We start from the raw sequence: 21,536 nt of genomic DNA on the forward strand, positions 1-21,536 counted from the left end.
GTTATTTCCCCTCCCTTTTCTCTGTCATCTGAATTAACTCTAAAAGTACCAGACAGTTCTGCATATTTTGTCAAAGCAAGAATATTCAATATTAGCAGCGCTGATAGCAAAAGGGTAACAAAATTGGGAGTAGTCATGCAATGATTCACTTAATGGCCACATGGCAATTGTGTTGTAAGTTAAGGTCTACCAGGAATCGAGGCAGAAATGTAAAGGTGCAAGGTACAGCTACTTAAAAGGGTTGTTGACAGGTGCACTTTTCTAAATAGCAATGTTCCAATATCTGAGGGGTTGCCACAAAAAAGAGGTGTGTGTGTGTCAGCTTAACCTTCAAAACGCCTGAAAGCAGGACAAGAAGCAACAGATGGAAACTCATCAAGGAGAGAAGCAACCTGGAATTAAGGAGAAACTGCCTGATAGTGAGAACAATTAACCAGTGGAACAACCTGCCTCCAGAAGCAGTCAATGCTCCAACACTGGAAGTTTTTAAGAAGAGATTGGACAGCCATTTGTCTGAAATGGTATAGGTTTCCTGCCTGAGCAGGGGGTTGGACTAGATGACCTCCAAGGTCCCTCTCCCAACTTTATTATTATTATTATGGATCATTGCACAGTCAGCCAGATGTTCAGACTGGATTTGGCATTTTGTCTACCTATCGAGTCCTTACCCAGGACCTGGGATAGGCAGATGTGGATGTTTGATGGTATTACAGATATCGTCGCAGGATGGAAGCAGTTCCTAATAAGGCCGCCTTTTGCAATTGACTAATAGCGAATTTGTCAATGCCAATAGTGTTCAAGTGGTGCTCCAGTTGTTTTGGGATTGCACCCAAGGAGCCTATGACTATTGGTACTACCCTTGCTTGCTTTTGCCACAGTCTTTCTATTTCTATTTGTAGGTCTTTGTATTTTGTTATCTTCTCCAGTTCTTTCTCGTCTATTCTGCTGTCTCCAGGCACTGCCACGTCCACTATCCAGACTTTTTTGTCTTTCTTATCGACAATTGTTAAGTCTGGGGTGTTATGTTGCTGGTGCTTGTCTATTTGAATTCTGAAGTCCCAGAGCAGTTGAATTTTATCATTTTCTATGACTTCCTCTATTTTATGATCCCACCAGTTTTTGCTTACAGGCAAATGATATTATTATTATTATTATTATTATTATTATTATTATTATTATTATTATTATTATTATTAAGCTATTCTCCATAGCCCCTGAAGGCAGGACAAGAAGCAAGGGATGGAAACTAACCAAGGAGAGAAGCAACCTGGAATTAAGGAGAAACTGCCTGACAGTGAGAACAATTAACCAGTGGAACAACCTGCCTCCAGAAGCGGTGAATGCTCCAACACTGGAAGCTTTTAAGAAGAGACTGGACAGCCATTTGTCTGAAATGGTATAGGTTTCCTGCCTGAGCAGGGGTTTGGACTAGATGACCTCCAAGTTCCCATCCAGCTCTGTTATTCTGTTCAATGTTATCTGGAAAAAGACAAGGCTCTAAGTGTTGTTACCCAACACTGGTTACTTTTCTAAGGACCCAGGGCCCATTGTGTAACATAGCACACTCCCTGCAAAATAACAGGCTTGGCAGGCATGCAGCCACAAAAGCTTCTCAATTCAGGAGTGGTGATCTGGCAACAAAACGACTATTGCAGATAATGTCCACCCTCTGGTAATCTGAATGCATCGATTTGAGTAACGCCCCAAATCTCATCTGTCATTTTTTGCCTTTACAGATAGTTTAGTGACCGTTTGAAATTACAAGGGCGCTGAAAAAAAGTGATTTAGGAGCCTTTTTCACACTTACGACCCTTGTAGTGTTCCCACGCTCATATGATCAACATTCGGACACTGGGCAAGTGAGTCATATTTATGACGGTCACTGTGTCCTGGGGGGGGGGTGTCATATGCTTTCTCTTTTGCAACCTTCTGACAATGGGGAAGCTAGATTCAGTTAACAACGGTGTGGCCCATTTAACAACTGCAGTGATTCGCTTAACAACAGTGGCAAGAAATGGAGCAAAACAGTCTTGCTTAGCCACAGAAACGCTGGGCTCAATGGTGGCCGTAGGTGCGAGGACTACCTGTCCTTCCAATAGGACTAGGTGAAATAAATAAAGAAAAGAAACTTCCTGACAGTTAGAACAATTAACCAGTGGAACAACCTGCCTCCAGAAGCGGTGAATGCTCCAACCCTGGAAGTTTTTAAGAAGAGACTGGACAGCCATTTGTCCGAAATGGTATAGGCCAGGGGTAGGCAACCGTGGCTCTTTTATGACTCGTGGACTTCAACTCCCAGAATTCCTGAGCCAGCCATGCTGAGGGGAAAGGGAGAGGTTTCCAAGCTGAGCCATGCTGGCTGAGGAATTCTGGGAGTCGAAGTCCACGAGTCATAAGAGAGCCAAGGTTGCCTAACCCTGGTATAGGGTTTCCTGCCTGAGCAGGGGGTTGGACTAGATGACCTCCAAGCTCCCTTACAATATTATTATGGATCATCGCACAGTCAGCCAGATGTTCAGACTGGATTTGGCATTTTGTCTACCTATCGAGTCCTTACCCAGGACCTGGGATAGGCAGATGTGGATGTTTGATGGTATTACACATATCATTGCAGTATTATTATTATTATTATTATTATTATTATTATTATTATTATTATTATTATTATTACTACTACTACTACTACTACTACTACTACTACTAGAAAAACATAGCGTTGTCAGCGGAAAAGAATTCGCCTTTTGTAATCCTCAACCACCAGAGGTCGGTTGGGACTCCGAGATTGGGAAAACGTTCTGGAACTTTCTGCGGAAGGAAAGTCGTCGGGCTCACCTTGCTTCACCGCGGTCGAGAGATTCAGCTTAGCTGACTTGATCTGGGCTTTGGCCAGATGTAAGGAGGAGGCCAGGAGCTGGGCTGCCTTCATGTACAGAACCAGCTGCTCAACTTGCCTAAAAAGGAAGACAACAGGACAATGTCAACAATCTTTTCATGGCTCAACTCGGCCACTCAGTCACAGACGATCTATTTGGCCAGGGTTTTATTTTTTTGAATAATATTTTATTAATTTTCCAATTTTAGATTTGAATATTTAAAAAGCAACGTGGTGACTGGGTTCATCAACAGCTCAGTAACCATGTTGTTGTTAGTCGCGAAGTCGTGTCCGACCCATCGCGACCCCATGGACAGACCTTCCTGTCCTCTACCATCTTCTGGAGTCCATTTAAATCAATATTTTTACAGGCGGCTGTCACGTACAAGCTGGGTTGACAAGATCAGAAATGAGGAGGGGATAAGCCCCTTAGGAAAGCCAAGGGAAATCATCAAAACAATTAAAAAATTAAAATTAGAATATTTCGGACGTGTGATGCGACACCCAGAAAAATACGACATACTCCCATTTAATCCTCCAGGGAAAGATGGAAGGCAAACGAGGTCCAGGCAGAAGAAGAACATCGTGGCTTCAAAATCTAAGGGGCTGGTTTGGACAAAACTCAGCAGCACTTTTTCGTGCGGCTGCTGATAAAAACAGGATCGCCAACATGATCGCCAACGTCCGATAACGGATATGGCACAAGAACAACAACAACAATAGCTAGTACTAATCTCAGGCTACAACATCAAATATTTCTTCTCTTCTTTCCCCTTAACCATTACTGTCTCATGTTCAGGTTGGTACATTTCCAATTATATCAATTCAATAAGGACATCATTATTACATTTATCAATAAATTTTTAGCTTATGCGTATCTTAATTACATTCAATCTTCATAAACCATCCGTATCCTGTTATTGATTTTTAGTCAATTTTTTAAAATTTCTTGTCAATATTCCAATTTAACTGTTGATATTTATAATTTTCAGAACTTAGGGTAACCCAAATTTCCCTTATTTCACTAGATAACAAACTATATAACAGTGATGGCAAACTTTTTAGAGACCGAGTGCCCAAACTGCAACCCAAAACCCACTTATGCATCGTTGGGTGCCGGGTGGGTGTGGCCCATTGTGTGGGCATGGCTGTGGTGGTAACGGCTGTGGTGGCAACGGGTGGGACTAAAAAGTTCAATCAATCAATTCCAACTTTGCAAGATCTTTTTTTTCCCGCGAGAAGTTGAAATTGACTGATTGATAAGCGAAAAGGTTTTATAAAACCCAGCTGAAGGCCTAGGACTGGAGCGAGGGCGCACAGAGAGGTTCGCCATCACTGCTATAGAATATCTAAAATACACATTTTATCTATTTAAATATAATCTTGTTCTATTTCCTAAGAGTTATTGATTTCCCACCATATTAAATCGTCTACTTAATAACACAATATCCCCTTTCATAAATCAAAAACCATTAAATATATTGCCTAGATCAGTGATGGGGACCCAAGTGCCCAAACTGCAACCCAAAACCCACTTATGTATCGTTGGGTGCCGGGTGGACCCAACTTCTGTTTTATAATTCAAAGGCTGTGTCAGCAACTGGTCTTATTAAACACAGTTGTACTCAGTCCACAAAAGCATTCAGCATTAAAATAACTGGACAAGCCAGGATATTATGGTTTGGTATTTTTGTCCATCGACTGAGACCTTAGAGCAGGGGTAGACAACCTTGGCTCTTTTATGACTCGTGGACTTCAACTCCCAGAATTCCTGAGCCAGCCATGCTGACTCAGGAATTCTGGGAGTTGAAGTCCACAAGGCATAAAGGGGGCCATAGTTCCCCCATGCTGGCTCAGGAATTCTAGGAGTTGAAGTCCACGAGTCATAAAAGAGCCAAGATTGCCTATCCCATCCTTAGAGGTATCATTGCAGGATGTCAGCCGTGCCAAGTAAAACTGCCCTTTGCAATTGACTGATGGAAGTGTCAATTCCAATGGCGTTTACGTGGTGCTCCAGATGTGTTGGGTTTGCACTCCAGACACCAATCCCTATTGGTACTACTTTTGCTTTCTTTTGCTACAGCCGTTCTATTTTTATTTGCAGGTCTTTGTATTTTGTATCGTTATTAATTATTATCCAATTTATTTGCTCTCCATCTCCAGGTTCAAGGAGACTCTGAGAGGATAAAAAGCCAGACTGCTCTGGATTGTGGGTGCACCAGTAGGGCAATCTGCCAGGTGGGTCTGCATCAACTCAACTCAAGCAAGCTAGAACTAAGGAGAAACTTCCTGACAGTCAGAACAATTAACCAGTGGAACTCCTTGCCTCTAGAAGTTGTGAATGGTCCAACACTGGGAGTTTTTAAGAAGAGATTGGATGACCATTTGTCTGAAATGGTATAGGGCAGAGGTCCCCAACTTTTGGGGCATCAGGGACCGGTTCCGTGGAGAAGGGTTTTTCCGTGGACTGGAGAATGCGTGGTTTTGTGTGCTGCCTATATCCCAGGGATGGAGCTTTTCTGGCATTGCTGGCATGCTGTGGCCCAGTACCGCTCCACAGATTGGGGTTTGGGGATACCTGGTATAGAGTTTCCTATCTGAGCAGGGGGTTGGACTAGAAGACCTCAAAGGTCCCTTCCAACTCAGTTATTCTATTCTATTCTATTCTATTCTATTCTATTCCATTCCATATTCTTATTCTATTCCATACTATTAATTTTTATTCATATTCTATTCCAAATTCTTATTCTATTCTATTCCTAACTCTTATTCAATTCTCATTCTATTCTCATTCTATTCTATTCTATTCTATTCCTAAATTCTATTCTATTCTATTCTATCTATTCTTACATTCCTCCTATTGTTCTGTTCTATTTTATTCTATTCTATACTTATTTCTATTTCTATTCTTAACATAATCTCCTCACCTTTCCTCTACAAAGTATGAAATCGTCACCACCACACGTCCACGCAAAAAGCAAACCCAAACCCACACCGATGATAAGGCACGACCACAAACTAGAAGCCAGACCACAGCTGCATCTTTAAACCCCTCCAATCCATACACGAAGCAAACTGACACCCACCATGAAGATGAGGCACGACCACGAACGCGAAGCCAAACAATAGCCATGCAGCTCACCATCTCACATCCCCCTGCAACTCAGACTAACCTGAGCACAACAAAGCCCCCACCCAAACAGAACACTCCCCCACCCAATCAGAGCACAGCCAACCCCCCACCCAATCAGAGCACAGCCAAGCTTCTAACCAATCAGAACACACCTCCATCCAATCAGAACACAGCCAAGCTCTCATCCAATCAGTTCATACCCCCACTGGCAGTTAAAAGGAAGAAACAGCTACGATCACACATGGCTCCTAGAAGCACGAAGCCGAAAACACCAGCCTGAAGATGACGAATGAGACTTCGTCGAAACGTCATAAAAAAAAAAAAAAAGAAAAACTGCACAAAGATAAAAAAAAAGCATCAATAAAATGTTGAATATTTTGAAACCATTTTGGTAACAGCGAGAAGTTGGAACATGAACCGTCCAGGGCAGGAAGAGATTTCCACGAGAGCCAGGCGTTTTGAGGAATTACCCACCCCCAGTCTTTGCTCAGCTGGCTGATCTGATCCACCACGATGCTCTCCTGGATCTGGTAGAGGGACACGGCGGAGCTGCAGAGCTCTGGGGTGCCACTGCGAATAGCCGTCAGGTCCAGCACGCACTCCGTGAAGGCCAGCATCAAATTCAAGTGGCGCAGCGTGTCGGTGTGCTCTCTCTGGAGGGAAGCAAGCCAAAGCCAAATTTTCAGGCCACCAAGAACACCCAATCCTTGTGCGAGACAAATTCCGTGTGTGTATGTGTGTGTGTGTAATCACACTTGGGCCAAATAAAGTAGAGGCAGACTTAAAACAACCGTTCATTTAGCGACCGTTCAAAGTTACAACAGCACTCTTGAAAGATCAATCGCAAGAGAAGTACCTCTTTGTATGGAAAAGATGGATAAATTTTATACAATATAATAGTATAATATTATACTTTATATAAGTATGATATAAAAAAATATTATTTAGTTTTTGAATAACTTATATTTAAAGTTTAAGATATTATTTTGATATCCTTTTTTAAATTCTCTATCTTTCTTATTTTTTTTTTTCTTTTTTCTTGTTTCTTTTCTCTTTCTCTTTCTGCTTTCTATATATAATGGTGTTAAAGTATTTTATAATTTGTTTAATGATTGTAACCAAATTTGTTTATGGTTTATTTGTGTTTAAAATTTTTTCTTTTAAGTTTTAACTAAGCCTGCATTCAGCTCTGGGAAGATTGGGGGAAGGTTGGGGTGGGCTGGGAGGGTCTGGGGAAGGGAATTTTTTTGTAAAATTTAAAAATGTTCAATAATAAAAAAAAAAAGTTACAACAGCACTGAAAAAAAAAAGCAACTTATGACCATTTTTATACGCTGAAGCGTTCCTGTGGCCACGTGACCAAAGTTCAGAGGCTTGGCAACTGACTCGTATTTATGACGGTCGCAGTGTTCCAGGGCCACGTGATCTCCTTTTGCAACCTTCTGACAAGAAAGTCAACGGGGAAGCCGGATGGTCGTATAAGTCACTTTTTTTCAGTGCCGTTGTAACTTCAAACGGTCACTAGCAATAGCACTTAGACCAGTGGTTCTCAACCTTTCTAATGCCACGACCCCATAATACAGTTCCCCATGTTGTGGTGACCCCCAACCACTTATACATCACTGGGTGCCAGGGGCGTGGCCAAAGAAAAGGGGGAAAAAATGACGGACAGCCTTGTTTGGCGACCCCCGTGAAATGGTCGTTCGACCCCAAATGGGGTCCCGACCCACAGGTTGAGAACCACTGACTTAGACTTATACACCGCCTTACAGACCTCTCTAAGTGCTTTACAGAGTCAGCCTGTTTGCCCCCAACAATCTGGGTCCTCATTTGACCAACCTCGGAAGGACGGAAGGCTGAGTCAACCTTGAGCCGGTCAAGATCAAACTGCTGGCAGTGGGCAGAGTCAGCCTACAATACTGTATTCTGACCACTGCGCCACCCTGGGAAGGAAGGGAGGGAGGGAGGGAGGGGAAAAGGGAGGGAGAGAAAGGAGGGAAGAATAACAATAGCACTTAGGCTTACATACTGCTTCACAGGGCTTTACAGCCCTCTCTGAGTGGTTTACAGTCACTCTATTTGCCCCCAACAATCTGTGTCCTCATTTTACTGACCTCGGAAGGACGGAAGGCTGAGTTAACCTTAAACCGGTCAGAATCGAACTACTGGCAGCCAGCAGTCAGCAGAAGTAGCCTGCAATACTGCATTCTAACCACTGTGCCACCACAGCTTCCTTCCTTCTCCTTGTTTCCCTTCCTTCTCGTCTTTCTTTCTTTCTTTCTTTCTTTCTTTCTTTCTTTCTTTCTTTCTTTCTTTCTTTCTTTCTCTTTCCTTCCTTCCTTCTTTCTTTCTTTCTTTCTTTCTTTCTTTCTTTCTTTCTTTCTTTCTTTCTTTCTTTCTTTCTTTCTTTCTTTCTCCTTCCTTCCTTTCCCAAGCAATAGCACTTATATACCACTCCACAGGGCCTTTTACAGCTCTCTTAAGCGGTTTACAGAGTCAGCATCTCGCCCCCCCAACAATCTGGGTCCTTGTTTTACCGACCTTGGAAGGATGAAAGGCTGAGTCAACCTGGCGCCGGTCAGGATCGAACTACTGGCAGTCAGCAGCAGTAGCCTCCAATATTGCATTCTAACCACTGCGCCACCAGGGCTCTTATGATACTAAACCAGGGGTAGGCAACCTTGGCTTTTTTATGATTCGTGGACTTCAACTCCCAGAATTCCTGAGTCAGCATGGCGGAGTCAGGAAGTCTGGGAGTTGAAGTCCATGAGTCATGAAGGAGCCAAGGTTGCCTACCCCTGCATTAAACGAATGAGTGTAATTTTTTTAAAAAATATATTTTATTGGGTTTTTTTTTATTTTAACAAATAAAATACTTTAGACCAGTGGTTCTCAACCTTTTTAATGCCGCGACCCCCCCCCAACCGGTCGTAAGTCGAGGACTACTCAACCGGTCGTAAGTCGAGGACTACTCAACTGGTGCAGCACCATTTGCAGAATGGGACTTTGGGCGGGCTCAGCAGGGCAGAGACAGCCTGGACAATTCCTATTGGCTTTGGAAAGCCAATAGAATTAGACTCTATTCAAGGGAGTCTATTCTATTGGCTTTCAAAAGCCAATAGAATAAAAGGGAGTAGCCCAGCTAAGGAAAAGGGGGGAAAAAAATGGCGGACTGCGTTGTTTGGCGACCCCCGTGGAATGGTCGTTCGACCCCAAATGGGGTCCCGACCCACAGGCTGAGAACCACTGGTTTAGACACACCGTGGTGTTTGGGTAAACAAACCATTCAAGGTACAAAACATACATAAACAGCTCAACTTAATACATTCACTATCATCTCTCAATTTCTCACAAATAACGTAACAGATTTAATATATTCCATTTCTAGCTTACATTTCTGTTACTACTCCACCTGTTTTAAAGCTTTATCCATTTAAAATGACCATAATCAAAATCTTGTTTTACATCAACAAATTATCACTTCAAGTATCTCTACCAAGTATATTAAAGTTTTTAATCTCTCTCAGCCTCCTTCTTATCACCAATCTCACGAATGAGTGTAATTGGAGGATCCTCTTGTGTACCCCCTTAACCTTGCCCCGTAATGTCTCTCTCAACCCCGTACCTCCATCAAAGTTTCTTCCGGCAGTTCGGGAGCTTCAAAGCTGGGAGGGGAGGCACCGTACGGCAGGTACTTCAAGCAAGGTGCCGGCTCAGCGCCGGGAGGAGAGGAGCCCATATAAACTCCGGGCGGAGAGCCCATCAGGACCCGGCCACTGGTAGAACAGAGGGAGCCTCCCGAGCTGTTAGAGCCAACTAAAAGGCAGGAAGGGGAAAAAAAAAAAAAGACTCATCACAACACACGGAGAGACACACTCTAAAGAACTGCGTGAGCTTACAATAGCCTTCCCATTGTTGTTGTTGTTAATTGCGAAGTCGTGTCCGACCCATTGCGACTCCATGGACAACGTTCCTCCAGGTCTTCCTGTCCTCTGCCATCTTCTGGAGTCCATTTAAGTTCACACCTACTGCTTCAGGGACTCCATCCAGCCCCCTCATTCTCTGTCGTCCCCTTCTTCTCTTGCCCTCCATCTTTCCCAGCATCAGGCTCTTCTCCAGTGAGTCCTTCTTTCTCATTCGGTGGCCAAAATACTTGAGTTTCAACTTCAGGATCTGGCCTTCTAAAGAGCAGTCGGGGTTGATCTCCTCTAGGACTGACCGGTTGGATCGCCTTGCAGTCCAGGGGACTCGCAGGAGTCTTCTCCAGCACCAGAGTTCAAAGGCCTCCATTCTTTGGCGCTCAGCCTTTCTTATGGTCCAAAGCCTTCCCACAGAAGAGAATATTTGTAGCTCAGGTTTTGATCTGGGGTGTCCTTGCCGCTGGCTGAGTTTGGTGGTTTCATGACCCAGCTAGGTAGCATCATCAGTGCTAGAAGGGAGTAGGGTTTGCAGGGGGGGAAGATGAGGAGGAGGAGGACTGTGGGGGTCCTTGGTGCTCTCTGAGCTTGATGGTTTTCCTGCAGACGTTTCATGACCCAGCTGGGTAGCATCATCAGAGAAGGGAGGAGGACTGTGGGGGTCCTTGGTGCTCTCTGAACTGGGTGGTTTTCTTGCAGATGTTTCATGACCCAACTAGGGAACATCATCAGTGCTAGAAGGGAGTGGGGGGCTGAAGGAAGGAGGAGGAGGACTGTGGGATCCCTGGTGTTCTCTGAGCTTGGTTGTGTTCTTGCAGACATTTCATTGCCCAACTAGGTAACATCATCAGTGCTAGACGGGAGGAGGAGGAGGACTGTGGAGTCCTCGGTGTTCTCTAAGCTTGGTGGTTTCCTTGTAGGCGTCTCATGACCCAGCTAGGTAGCATCATTAGTGCTAGGTGGGGTTTGTGGAGTGGAGGGGAAAGAGAGTCAGGAGGACAAACAGCAAAAAGGAGCAGGAGAGGAAGAAGAGGAGGACGGTGGGGTCCCTGGTGCTCTCTGAGCTGGGTGGTTTTCTTGCAGACGTTTCATGACCCAGCTAGGCAGCATCATCAGTGCTAGAAGGGAGGAGGAGGACTGTGGGGGTCCTTGGTGCTCTGAGCTGGGTGGTTTTCCTGCAGATGTTTCCTGACCCAACTAGGTAACATCATCAGTACTAGCAGAGAGGAGGAGGAGGAGGAGGAGGAGGAGGACGACGACGACAATGGCCTCCTTGGTGCTCTCTGAGTTTGGTCATTTTCTTGCAGACATTTCATGACCCAGCTAGGTAGCGTCATCAGTGCTAGAAGGGAGGAGAAGGAAGAGGAGGAGGAGGACTGTGGGGGTCCTTGGTGCTCTCTGAGCTGGGTGGTTTTCTTGCAGACGTTTCATGACCCAGCTGGGTAACATCATCAGGGATAGAAGAGAGGAGGAGGAGGAAGACTGTGGGGTCCTGGGTGGTTTTCTTGCAGACGTTTCGTTACCCAATTAGGTAACATCATCAATGCTTGAAGGGATGGGGTTTGGCTCTGTTTATATATATTAGCAGCTTGCCCTGTCTATGTTCATGGGAGACATTTTCCTCTTTTTAATAGTTCTTCAGTGAGGCTGTTGTTTATTGTAGCCGTTGTATAAAAACAGAGAGAAACCCCCACTCTTGGTTGGGTAATGAAATGTCTGCTAAAAAAACAACCAAGCTCAGAGACCATCACGGACTCCATAGTCAAGACTGCATCTGCCCTGCAGGGCCTCTACGTGCCTCTACATCAGTGGTTCTCAACCTTTTTAATGCCGCGACCCCCAACCGGTCGTAAGTCGAGGACTACTCAACCGGTCGTAAGTCGAGGACTACTCAACTGGTGCAGCACCATTTGCAGAATGGGACTTTTGACGGGCTCAGCAGGGCAGAGATAGCCCGGACAATTCCTCTTGGCTTTTGAAAGCCAATAGAATTAGACTCTATTCAAGACTCTATTTCAAAAGCCAATAGAATAAAAGGGAGTAGCACAGCTAAGGAAAAGGGGGGGAAAATGGCGGACTGCGTTGTTTGGCGACCCCCGTGAAATGGTCGTTCGACCCCAAATGGGGTCCCGACCCACAGGTTGAGAACCACGGCTCTACATGAAATGGTACAGGGTTTCAAATTTCAAACTTTATTGTCATTTTATGTGCACACACAGTGTACACATACAACAAAATTTACTTGACACCCAAAGACCAGGTCCCACACACATAATCCCCAAACACACTCCCACCCACCACAATTTCCCACCCCTAAGACCACCCAAACACCCACACAACAGACCAAGTAATACTGTCCAACAGTTCACTGATGGTGGCCCTTTAATTCATTGTTGAGTGCAACTATAGCTCTGGGATAAAAATTATTTAGAAAACGTGTGGTCTGAGTTTTAATTATTCTGTATCTTCTGCCAGAAGGCAACAGTCCAAAAAGATTGTAAGCAGGATGGGAAGAGTCCCTGAGAATGTTACACAACTCCCTCAAACAACGAGATTCAAAGATGTCGTCCAGGGCTGGTAGCTGAAATCCAATAATATTCTGGGCAGTTTTAATGATTCTCTGTAGAGCTTTTTTGTCCACTACAGAGCTACTTCCATACCATGCAAGAATGCCGTATGTCAGGACACTCTCAATGGTGCTGTGATAGTAGGACAGAAGTAGATGTTGAGATAAATTTATCTTCCTGAGCATTCTCAGGAATGAGCAAGGGGGTTGGACTAGAAGACCTCCAAGGTCCCTTCCAACTTTATTATTATAACCCAGTGGTTCTCAACCTGTGGGTCAGGACCCCATTTGGGGTTGAATGACCATTTCACGGGGGTTGCCAAACAACGCAGTCCGCCATTTTTTTCTCCTTTTCCTTAGCTGTGCTACTCCCTCTTATTCTATTGGCTTTTGAAAGCCAATAGAAGAGACTCTCTTGAATAGAGTCTAATTCTATTGGCTTTCAAAAGCCAATAGGAATGGTCCAGGCTGTCTCTGCCCTGCTGAGCCCGCCAAAAGTCCGCTTCTGCAAACAGTGCTGCACCGGTTGAATAGTCCTCGACTTATAACCGGTTGAGTAGTCCTCGACTTACGACCGGTTGGGGGGTCGCGGCATTAAAAAGGTTGAGAACCACTGTTATAACCTATACTGAGCAAGGGGCTGTTCAGTTTTAACACAGATGGAATTTTAACACACCTGGAATACCGCATGCAGTTTTGGTCACCACACTACAAAAAAAAGATGTTGAGGCTTTGGGAAAAAAATGCAGAGAAGGGCAACTGAGAGGATTAAAGGCCTGTAGGCAAAAACATTATGAAGAACGGTCGCAGGATTCGGGTTTGGCCAGCCTAGAGAAAAGAAGATATAGGGGAGGGGGACATGATAGCAGTCTCCCAGTATTTGAGCGGCCGCCACAAAGAGGAGGGGATACATTTATTTCCCAAAGCCCCTGAAGGCAGGACAAGAAGCAACAGATGGAAACTAATCAAGGAGAAGCTGGAATGAAGAAGAAACTTCCTAACAGTGAGTATAATTCAACAGTGGAAGAGCTTGCCACTAGAAGTTGTGGGTGCCTCCACCCCTGGAGGTTTTGAAGAGGAGGCTGGACACCCAACTGGTCTGAAATCGTACAGGGTCTCCTGCTTGAGCAGGGGGCTGGACTAGAAGACCTCCAGGGTCCCTTCCAGCTCGAGTCTAATGGGCTGATTTCTTTTATCCTTCTTTCAAACCCACTGTTCCTCTCTGGCCAGAATGTGGACTTTGCTGTCTTCAAGAAACCTTTGCCTTTCAGAAGCAGATGGATCTCTGGATCTTGTCCAGATGGGTAATAATAATAATGATGATGATAATAATAAAGTTGGAAAGGACCTTGGAGGTCATCTAGTCCAACCCTCTGCTCAGGCAGGAAACCCTATACGAGGGGTAGGCAACCTCAGCTTTTATGACTCATGGACTTCAACTCCCAGAATTCCTGAGTCAGCATAGCTGGCTGAGGAATTCTGGGAGTTGAAGTCCATGAGTCATAAAAGAGCCGAGGTTGCCTACCTCTGCCGTATACCATTTCAGACAAATGGCTGTCCAATCTCTTCTTAAAAACCTCCAGTGATGGAGCATTCACCGCTTCTGGAGGCAGGTTGTTCCACTGGTTAATTGTTCTCACTGTCTGGAAATTTCTCCTTAGTTCCAGGTTGGTTCTCTCCTTGGTTAGTTTCCATCCGTTGCTTCTTGTCCTGCCTTCAGGCGCTTTGGAGAATAGCTTGACTCCCTCTTCTTTGGGGCAGCCCCTGAGATATTGGAAGGCTGCTATCCTGTCCCCCCTCGTCCTTCTCTTCATTAAACTAGACATAGTTTTAAACTTCATTAAACTAAACAGACCCAATTCCAGCAACCGTCCTTATATGTTTTAGCCTCCAGTCCCCTGATCATCTTTGTTGCTCTTCTCTGCACTCTTTTCTAGAGTCTCAAGTTCTTTTTGACACCGTAGTGACCAAAACTGGACGCCGTATTCCAAGTGTGGCCTTACCAAGGCCTTGTAAAGTGGTATTAACACTTCACGTGATCTTGATTCTCTCCCTCTGTTAATGCAGCCTAGCTCTGTGTTGGCCTTTTTGGCAGCTGCAGCACACGGCTGGCTCATATTTACATGATTCTCCACTAGGACTTCAAGGTTCCTCTCACAGTTACTACTATTGAGCAAGGTACCCCCTATACTATACCTGTACATTTGGTTTTTCTTGCCATTTGGTTTGTGCTCATGTGTCGTTTTCAAGGAAAAACAACAACAACGAGAAAGCCCACTTGCCTTTTGAGAAGCACGTTTGGGAGACCACCATGCCCTGGATGACTGAGAATCTCCCATAGACATCCTTCTTCTGTAGCTTCAGGCGCCTTGGAGACCAGGGGCTCCCTTGGAGATGGCTGCCTCAGAATCGGTCCCCGCCTGGTGGCTGTCCAGTCGGAATCTGCTCAAGGACCCCCCCCCCTTTGACCCGGAAGGCGTCACTTCCTCACCTGACATTGTCCGAGCTCGCAGAACCATGTGGGTGCACGTGGGAGGGGTGGCGCTGTTCGGAGGGGATCCCACAGTGAACATCACTGCCCTGGAACTGGCTCCAACTGGCATGGATGGAGGTCCTCCGGTAGTGCCACAGGCCCCCGGGGGAGCTGGGGAGGAAAAATGAAGCGGGTTAGATCTCGGGAGAAGCTGATATATGCAGGATGAATGTAGGGCAGTGTTTCTCGACCGTGGCAGCTTTAAGAGGGGTGGGCTTGCACTCCCAGAATTCCCCAGCCAGCATGCTTTAAGAGAGGTGGGCTTGCACTCCCAGAATTCCCCAGCCAGCATGCTTTAAGAGGGGTGTGCTTCCCCTCCCAGAATCCCCCAGCCAGCATGCTTTAAAATGGGTGGACTTCCACTCCCAGAATCCCCTAGCCAGCATGCTTTAAGAGGGGTGGACTTCCACTCCCAGAATCCCCCAGCCAGCATGCTTTAAGAGGGGTGGACTCACTCCCAGAATCCCCCAGCCAGCATGCTTTAAAATGGGTGTGCTTCCCCTCCGAGAATCCCCCAGCCAGCATGCTTTAAGAGGGGGGGACTTCCACTCCCAGAATCCCCCAGCCAGCATGCTTTAAGAGGGGTGTGCTTCCCCTCCCAGAATTCCCCAGCCAGCCTGCTCTAAGATGGCGGGACTTCCACTCCCAGAATTCCCTAGCCAGCATGCTTTAAGAAGGGTGGACTTCCATTCCCAGAATTCCCCAGCCGGCATGCTTTAAGATGGGTGGGCTTCCATTCCATTGCTAGGTGTGGAATTCTGGGAGTTGAACTCTACCCACTTTTAAGCCGCCAAGGTTGACAAACACTGATCTAGGCTATCAGAGAGAACAAACGGCTACAAGCCAGAATTTTAGTCCTTTCTCAAGAGCACATCTTATCGATTCATCCTCTATAGCAGAGTTCCCCAATATAGAACTAAGGAGAAACTTCCTGACAGCGAGAACGATTAACCAGTGGAACATCCTGCCTCCAGAATGCTGTGAATGCTCCAACATTGGAAGTCTTTAAGAAGAGACTGGACAGCCGTTTTGTCTGAAATGGTACAGGGCTTGCTGACTGAGCAGGGGGTTGGACTAGATGACCTCCAAGGTCCCTTCCAACATTATTATTATTATTAACAACCTGCCTCCAGAAGCGGTGAATGCTCCAACACTGGAAGTTTTTAAGAAGAGACTGGACAGCCGTTTGTCTGAAATGGTATAGAGTTTCCTGCCTGAGCAGGGGGTTGGACTAGATGACCTCCAAGGTCCCTTCCAACTTTATTATTATAAACATGCTATATACCACAGATGTAAATACCTACACCCTTACATATAAATATTAATCACTGTCCATCTTGAATACATAGCAGAAAGAGGAAGCTTGAGAGTTCACAAAGGCGATGCCATATGGAACAAAACTGCGACTGAATCTGGATGTTCTCCTTCGGATACCACGAAGCCCCCCCCCCCCAGAAGGTAACAAGAAAAAGAGGTCATGGAGAGGAAGTGTAACATCCCAAACAATCCTATGGACCCTGCTCAAACGACGCTTATAGGCTGTGTCCTGGATAGGAAGGAGGGAACTGTCAATCATCTTTTTAATAATAATAATAACAACAACAACAATAACAATAATAAAATACTAATAAAGTTGGAAGGGACCTTGGAGATCATCTAGTCCAACTCCCTGCTCAGGTGGGGAACCCTATACTATTTCAGAAAAATGGCTGTCCAGTCCCTTCTTAAAAACTTCCAGGGTTGGAGCAATCACCGCTTCTGGTAGCAGGTTGTTCCACTGGTTAATTGTTCTCATTGTCAAGAAGTTTCTCCTTAGTTTTAGGTTGCTTCTCACCCTGATGAGTTTCCATCTGTTGCTTCTTGTCCTGCCTTCAGGCGCTGTGGAGAATAGCTTGACTCCCTCTTCTTTAGGGCAACCCCTGAGATACTGGAAGACTGCTATCATGCCCCCCCTCGTCCTTCTCTTCATTAAACTAGACATCCCCAATTCCAGCAACCGTTCCTTATATGTTTTAGCCTCCAGTCCCCTAATCATCTTTTTTTCTGCCGTCCTCATTTGATCCACCTGATTCCTGAGTTTCTGGAACCGGACATGAGGTATCTTATGAACATCCCTCTTCCCCGTGGCAGGCAGGTGTGCAAAACAACTTGCACCCCTCTGCCCCACCCATCAGCTTACCTGTGTCCATGGGCCGTTCGGTATTAAGGCTGTCAGTGCTGCTGCCCTGGTAGAGCTGGCTGCTAAGGGTAGTCTTTGCTGGTGGGTCTGACAGCTTGCTGGTGCTTACGGACCTGCGCAAGGAATAAAGGATATGGTCAGGAAAGGGCTGGCTGGGTGGGTTCCGAGTTGGAGATGTGAGTGTCTAGAACAGTGGTTCTCAACCTGCGGGTCGGGACCCCATTTGGGGTCGAATGACCATTTCACGGGGGTCGCCAAACAACGCAGTCCGCCATTTCCCCCCCCCCCCCTTTTCCTTAGCTGTGCTACTCCCTCTTATTCTATTGGCTTTTGAAAGCCAATAGAAGAGACTCTCTTGAATAGAGTCTAATTCTATTGGCTTTCAAAAGCCAATAGGAATTGTCCAGGCTGTCTCTGCCCTGCTGAGCCCGCCAAAAGTCCCATTCTGCAAACGGTGCTGCAAGTTGTCTGCAGCGAAGGCGAGCTGTCTGGAAGTTTCCACCCCTCCCTGCTGAGCAACTACTAAAAATGTAAGTAAAAGAGGGCCAGGAGTGGGAGGTGGGAGGGTGGCGGGCGCAGGGAGGGTTGCTGGCGCATGTGGGGCCCGGCGGGTGCCTTACCTCCCTTGGGCTGGGCCAGCTGGTGGCCCAGCCGGTGATCAGCCTGCGCCATCTCTGCCCCTTGCCAGCTACGCCTCGGCTGGCGCAGGGGGCGGCACCACGCATGCGCGGCTCTCCCGGGCAAGGAAAGTCCTCGACTTACGACCGGTTGGGTAGTCCTCAACTTACGACCGGTTGGGTAGTCCTCGACTTACGACCGGTTGGGTAGTCCTCGACTTACGACCGGTTGGGTAGTCCTCGACTTACGACCGTTTGGGGGTCACGGCATTAAAAAGGTTGAGAACCACTGATCTAGAGCAGGGGTCTCCAAACTTGGCAACTTTTGAGACTTGTGGAATTCTGGGACGAAGTCCACAAGTCGTAAAAGTTTCGAAGGTTAGAGATCCCTGGTTTACTGCCTCTGTCTTCTCTAAAAAGAAAACCTCCCAGAAAATTGAGGTTCTCCAGATGGCAAAGACCCCGATAACCCTGTAGTTAGGCTACTGTAGGAGAAGGAGTGGCAGAAGCTGGAGGCAGACTTAAAAGAGGCATCAGTCTAGGGCAGGGGTAGGCAACCTTGGCTCTTTGATGATTCGTGGACTTCAACTCCCAGAATTCCTGAGCCAGCATGGCTCAGTATGGAAACCTCTCCATTTCCCCTCAGCGTGGCTGGCTCAGGAATTCTGGGAGTTGAAGTCCACAAGTCATAGAGGCAAGGTAGCCTACTCCTGGTCAAGAACAGGGCTTTTCAACCTTTTCACCCATTGTACCACTTTTAGGATATGGCAACATCGGAGTACCACCAGTCGCCTAGCAAGGTGGCAAAAACAATGACCCCCCGCAAAAGGGAAAAAGTGATAAAATACAGGTAGTCCTCGACTTACAACAGTAAGAGGATTGGCAGTGGGGGTGGGGTGGTGGGGTGTTTGGTTTTTATTCCCCCCCCCATCTGCTGGGTGGTTGCAGCAGGTTTTGGTCACTTCACATGACCCTGGGACACTGTGACCGTCATAAATATGAATCGGTTGCCAAGCATCTGAGTGTAAATCACAAGACCCTGGAGAGGCTTCAACATTCCAGCTGATCGGCACTTCTTCTGGGCTCAGAAGAAGTACCAGGATCAGCGCCGAGTTCCAGCTGGAGCCTGGCGCTGATCCTGGCGCTTCTGCTGAGCCCTGACAGCCCCGAAGAAGCACCAATCAGCTGGAAAGCGGCACTGATCCTGGCGCTTCCGCTGAGCCCTGACAGCCCTGCAGCTCCAGCCGTCTCTCGCTCAGGCTTGTGCGGTGCTGCCACCGGTTTAGCTCATTCCCTTCCCCCACTACCACTTTTCTGGGATGGTCGTGTACCACCTGCCAGGTGCCAATGGACCACAGGTGGTACCCGTACCACTGGTTGAAAAGCCCTGGTCTAGAATCCCTACTACATAGTCACAAAGTCCAATCCCCACCCTTAAATTCCGTTGACCCGTATCTGACTCCTACCAAAGGCTAATGGTTAGTTGAAAATACTCCTATGCACAGGCTTTGGGGCAATACATTCGTTGAATTGGACCTTCACGTGTGGACCTGATGTGTACCTCACATCTACCGTTGTTTACCCCAAAATAAGACCGGGTCTTATTTTATTTATTTATTATTTATTTATGAGACTTATATACCGCTTTAAGTGCAAGCACTCTCTAAGCGGTGTACACCAGTAAGCAATGTATATATATATTTACATTGCCCCCAACAATCTGGGTCCTCATTTTACCTACCCCGGAAGGATGGAAGGCTGAGTCAACCTTGAGCCGGTGAGATTTGAACCGCTGACCTGCTGAACACAGTCAGCTAAAGTGGCCTGCAGTACTTCACTCTAACTGCTGCGCCACCTCAGCTCTTAATATTTTTATTTATTTTGCTTCCAATAGAGGCACCAAGTCTTTTTTTCCTGAGTAGGTCTTACCTCACCTCCAGCATCGACAGCCCCACCCAGCCGGTCCACTTTTTTGGGGGCCGAAGTTCTGCACCTGCATTCGGGCCTGCATTTTGCAGTTAGGCCTTTCCAGAAGGCCTAAGCAGCTGAGTACCGAGCTATGGATTCAATCCATAGCTTGGTGCTCGGCTTCCAAGATCTTGCAGAACCAAGCTATGGATTGAATCTATAGCTCGGCTCTTGGCTGCAGAGGTCTTCAGGAAAGCCCTATGACTGCGAAATGCAGGCCTGACTGCAGAAGAGGCCTCAGAAGAAGTGGGCCGGTGAAGAGAGGCCTTGCTGCAAGGAAAGCAGATGCGAGGCAGGTGTGACAGCTCCACCCACCCCCCACCCCAGCTTGGTTTTTTTAGGTGTGTGCCTCGCCCCAAAATTGGGCTTACTTTTAGGATACTAGGGTTTATTGTTGGTGTAGGCCAGGGGTAGGCAACCTTGGCTCTTTTATGACTCGTGGACTTCAACTCCCAGAATTCCTGAGCCAGCATGGGGGAAACTATGGCCCCCTTCATGACTGGTGGACTTCAACTCCCAGAATTCCTGAGCCAGCATGGGGGAACTATGGCCCCTTCATGACTTGCGGACTTCAACTCCCAGAATTCCTGAGCCAGCATGGGGGAACTATGGCCCCTTCATGACTTGCGGACTTCAACTCCCAGAATTCCTGAGCCAGCATGGGGGAAACTATGGCCCCCTTCATGACTGGTGGACTTCAACTCCCAGAATTCCTGAGCCAGCATGGGGGAACTATGGCCCATTCATGACTGGTGGACTTCAACTCCCAGAATTCCTGAGCCAGCATGGCTCAGCTTGGAAACCTCTCCCTTTCCCCTCAGCATGGCTGGCTCAGGAATTCTGGGTTGAAGTCCACGAGTCATAAAAGAGCCAAGGTTGCCTACTACTGATCTAGGCCAGGGGTGGGGAACCTTGGCTCTTTTATGACTCGTGGACTTCAACTCCCAGAATTCCTGAGCCAGCTTGCTAAAGTGTGAAATGTTTTTTTGGGGGGGTAACCCCATTGTTGTAATTACCCCTACCCCAACCTTTTCCTCGAACCCTACCCCGAATCCCACTACCTATGTTGACCCTCCCTTCCCCCTCTATAAAACCTAATAAAATATTTTCCAAAAAAAAAATAAAATAAAATAAAAAGACTCTGATGACACACAAGCAGACTCCATTACGGTCGTAGGTTGAGAGGGCTTCCTGTATTATGTCTAGAACAGGGCTTAGATGTTAAGCCAGGGCTTTTCAACCAGTGGTACAGGTACCACCTGTGGTACATTGGCACCTGGCAGGTGGTACGCGACCCTCCTAGAAAAGTGGGTAGCGGGGGAGGGGAATGAACTGAACCGGTGGCAGCACCGCACAAGCCTGAGCGAGAGACGGCTGGAGCTGCAGGGCTGTCAGGGCTCAGCGGAAGCACCAGGATCAGTGCTGCTTTCCAGCTGATCGGCGCTTCTTCGGGGCTGTCAGGGCTCAGCGGAAGCGCCAGGATCAGCGCCAGGATCCAGATGGAGCTCAGCGCTGATCCTGGTGCTTCTGCTGAGCCCAGAAGAAGCGCCGATCAGCTGGAATGTTGCAGCCTCTCCAAGGTCTTGTGATTTACATTCAGAGGCTTGGCAACTGATTCGTATTTATGATGGTCACAGTGTCCCAGGGTCATGTGAAGTGACCAAAACCTGCTGCAACCACCCAGCAGATGGGGGGGATAAAAACCAAACACCCCCCTCCCCACCTCCGCTGCCAATCCTCAATAGAAATGC

General features: G+C 46.9%; 1 protein-coding gene across 2 annotated transcripts in view; it reads right to left on the reverse strand.

Moving 5' to 3' along the window:
* Window positions 1-21,536, reverse strand: part of ULK2 (unc-51 like autophagy activating kinase 2) — a 168,171-nt gene that overhangs the window by 12,727 nt on the left and 133,908 nt on the right. For both annotated transcript variants that reach the window (XR_005558995.1, XM_039362237.1), the window contains exons 20-24: window positions 17,201-17,313; window positions 14,980-15,132; window positions 9,631-9,821; window positions 6,480-6,658; window positions 2,833-2,951 (exon numbers count right to left, since the gene is read on the reverse strand). Coding sequence is in view for 1 of the 2 variants with exons in the window: in XM_039362237.1 (XP_039218171.1) it covers window positions 2,833-2,951; window positions 6,480-6,658; window positions 9,631-9,821; window positions 14,980-15,132; window positions 17,201-17,313 (755 nt within the window). In the remaining variant the exon portion in view is untranslated. The remainder of the gene's footprint in view (window positions 1-2,832; window positions 2,952-6,479; window positions 6,659-9,630; window positions 9,822-14,979; window positions 15,133-17,200; window positions 17,314-21,536) is intronic.

The sequence above is a fragment of the Crotalus tigris genome, unplaced genomic scaffold (assembly GCF_016545835.1).
Source record: "Crotalus tigris isolate CLP2741 ecotype Arizona unplaced genomic scaffold, ASM1654583v1 scf7180000019405.536791, whole genome shotgun sequence".
Taxonomy (NCBI): Eukaryota; Metazoa; Chordata; class Lepidosauria; order Squamata; family Viperidae; genus Crotalus; species Crotalus tigris.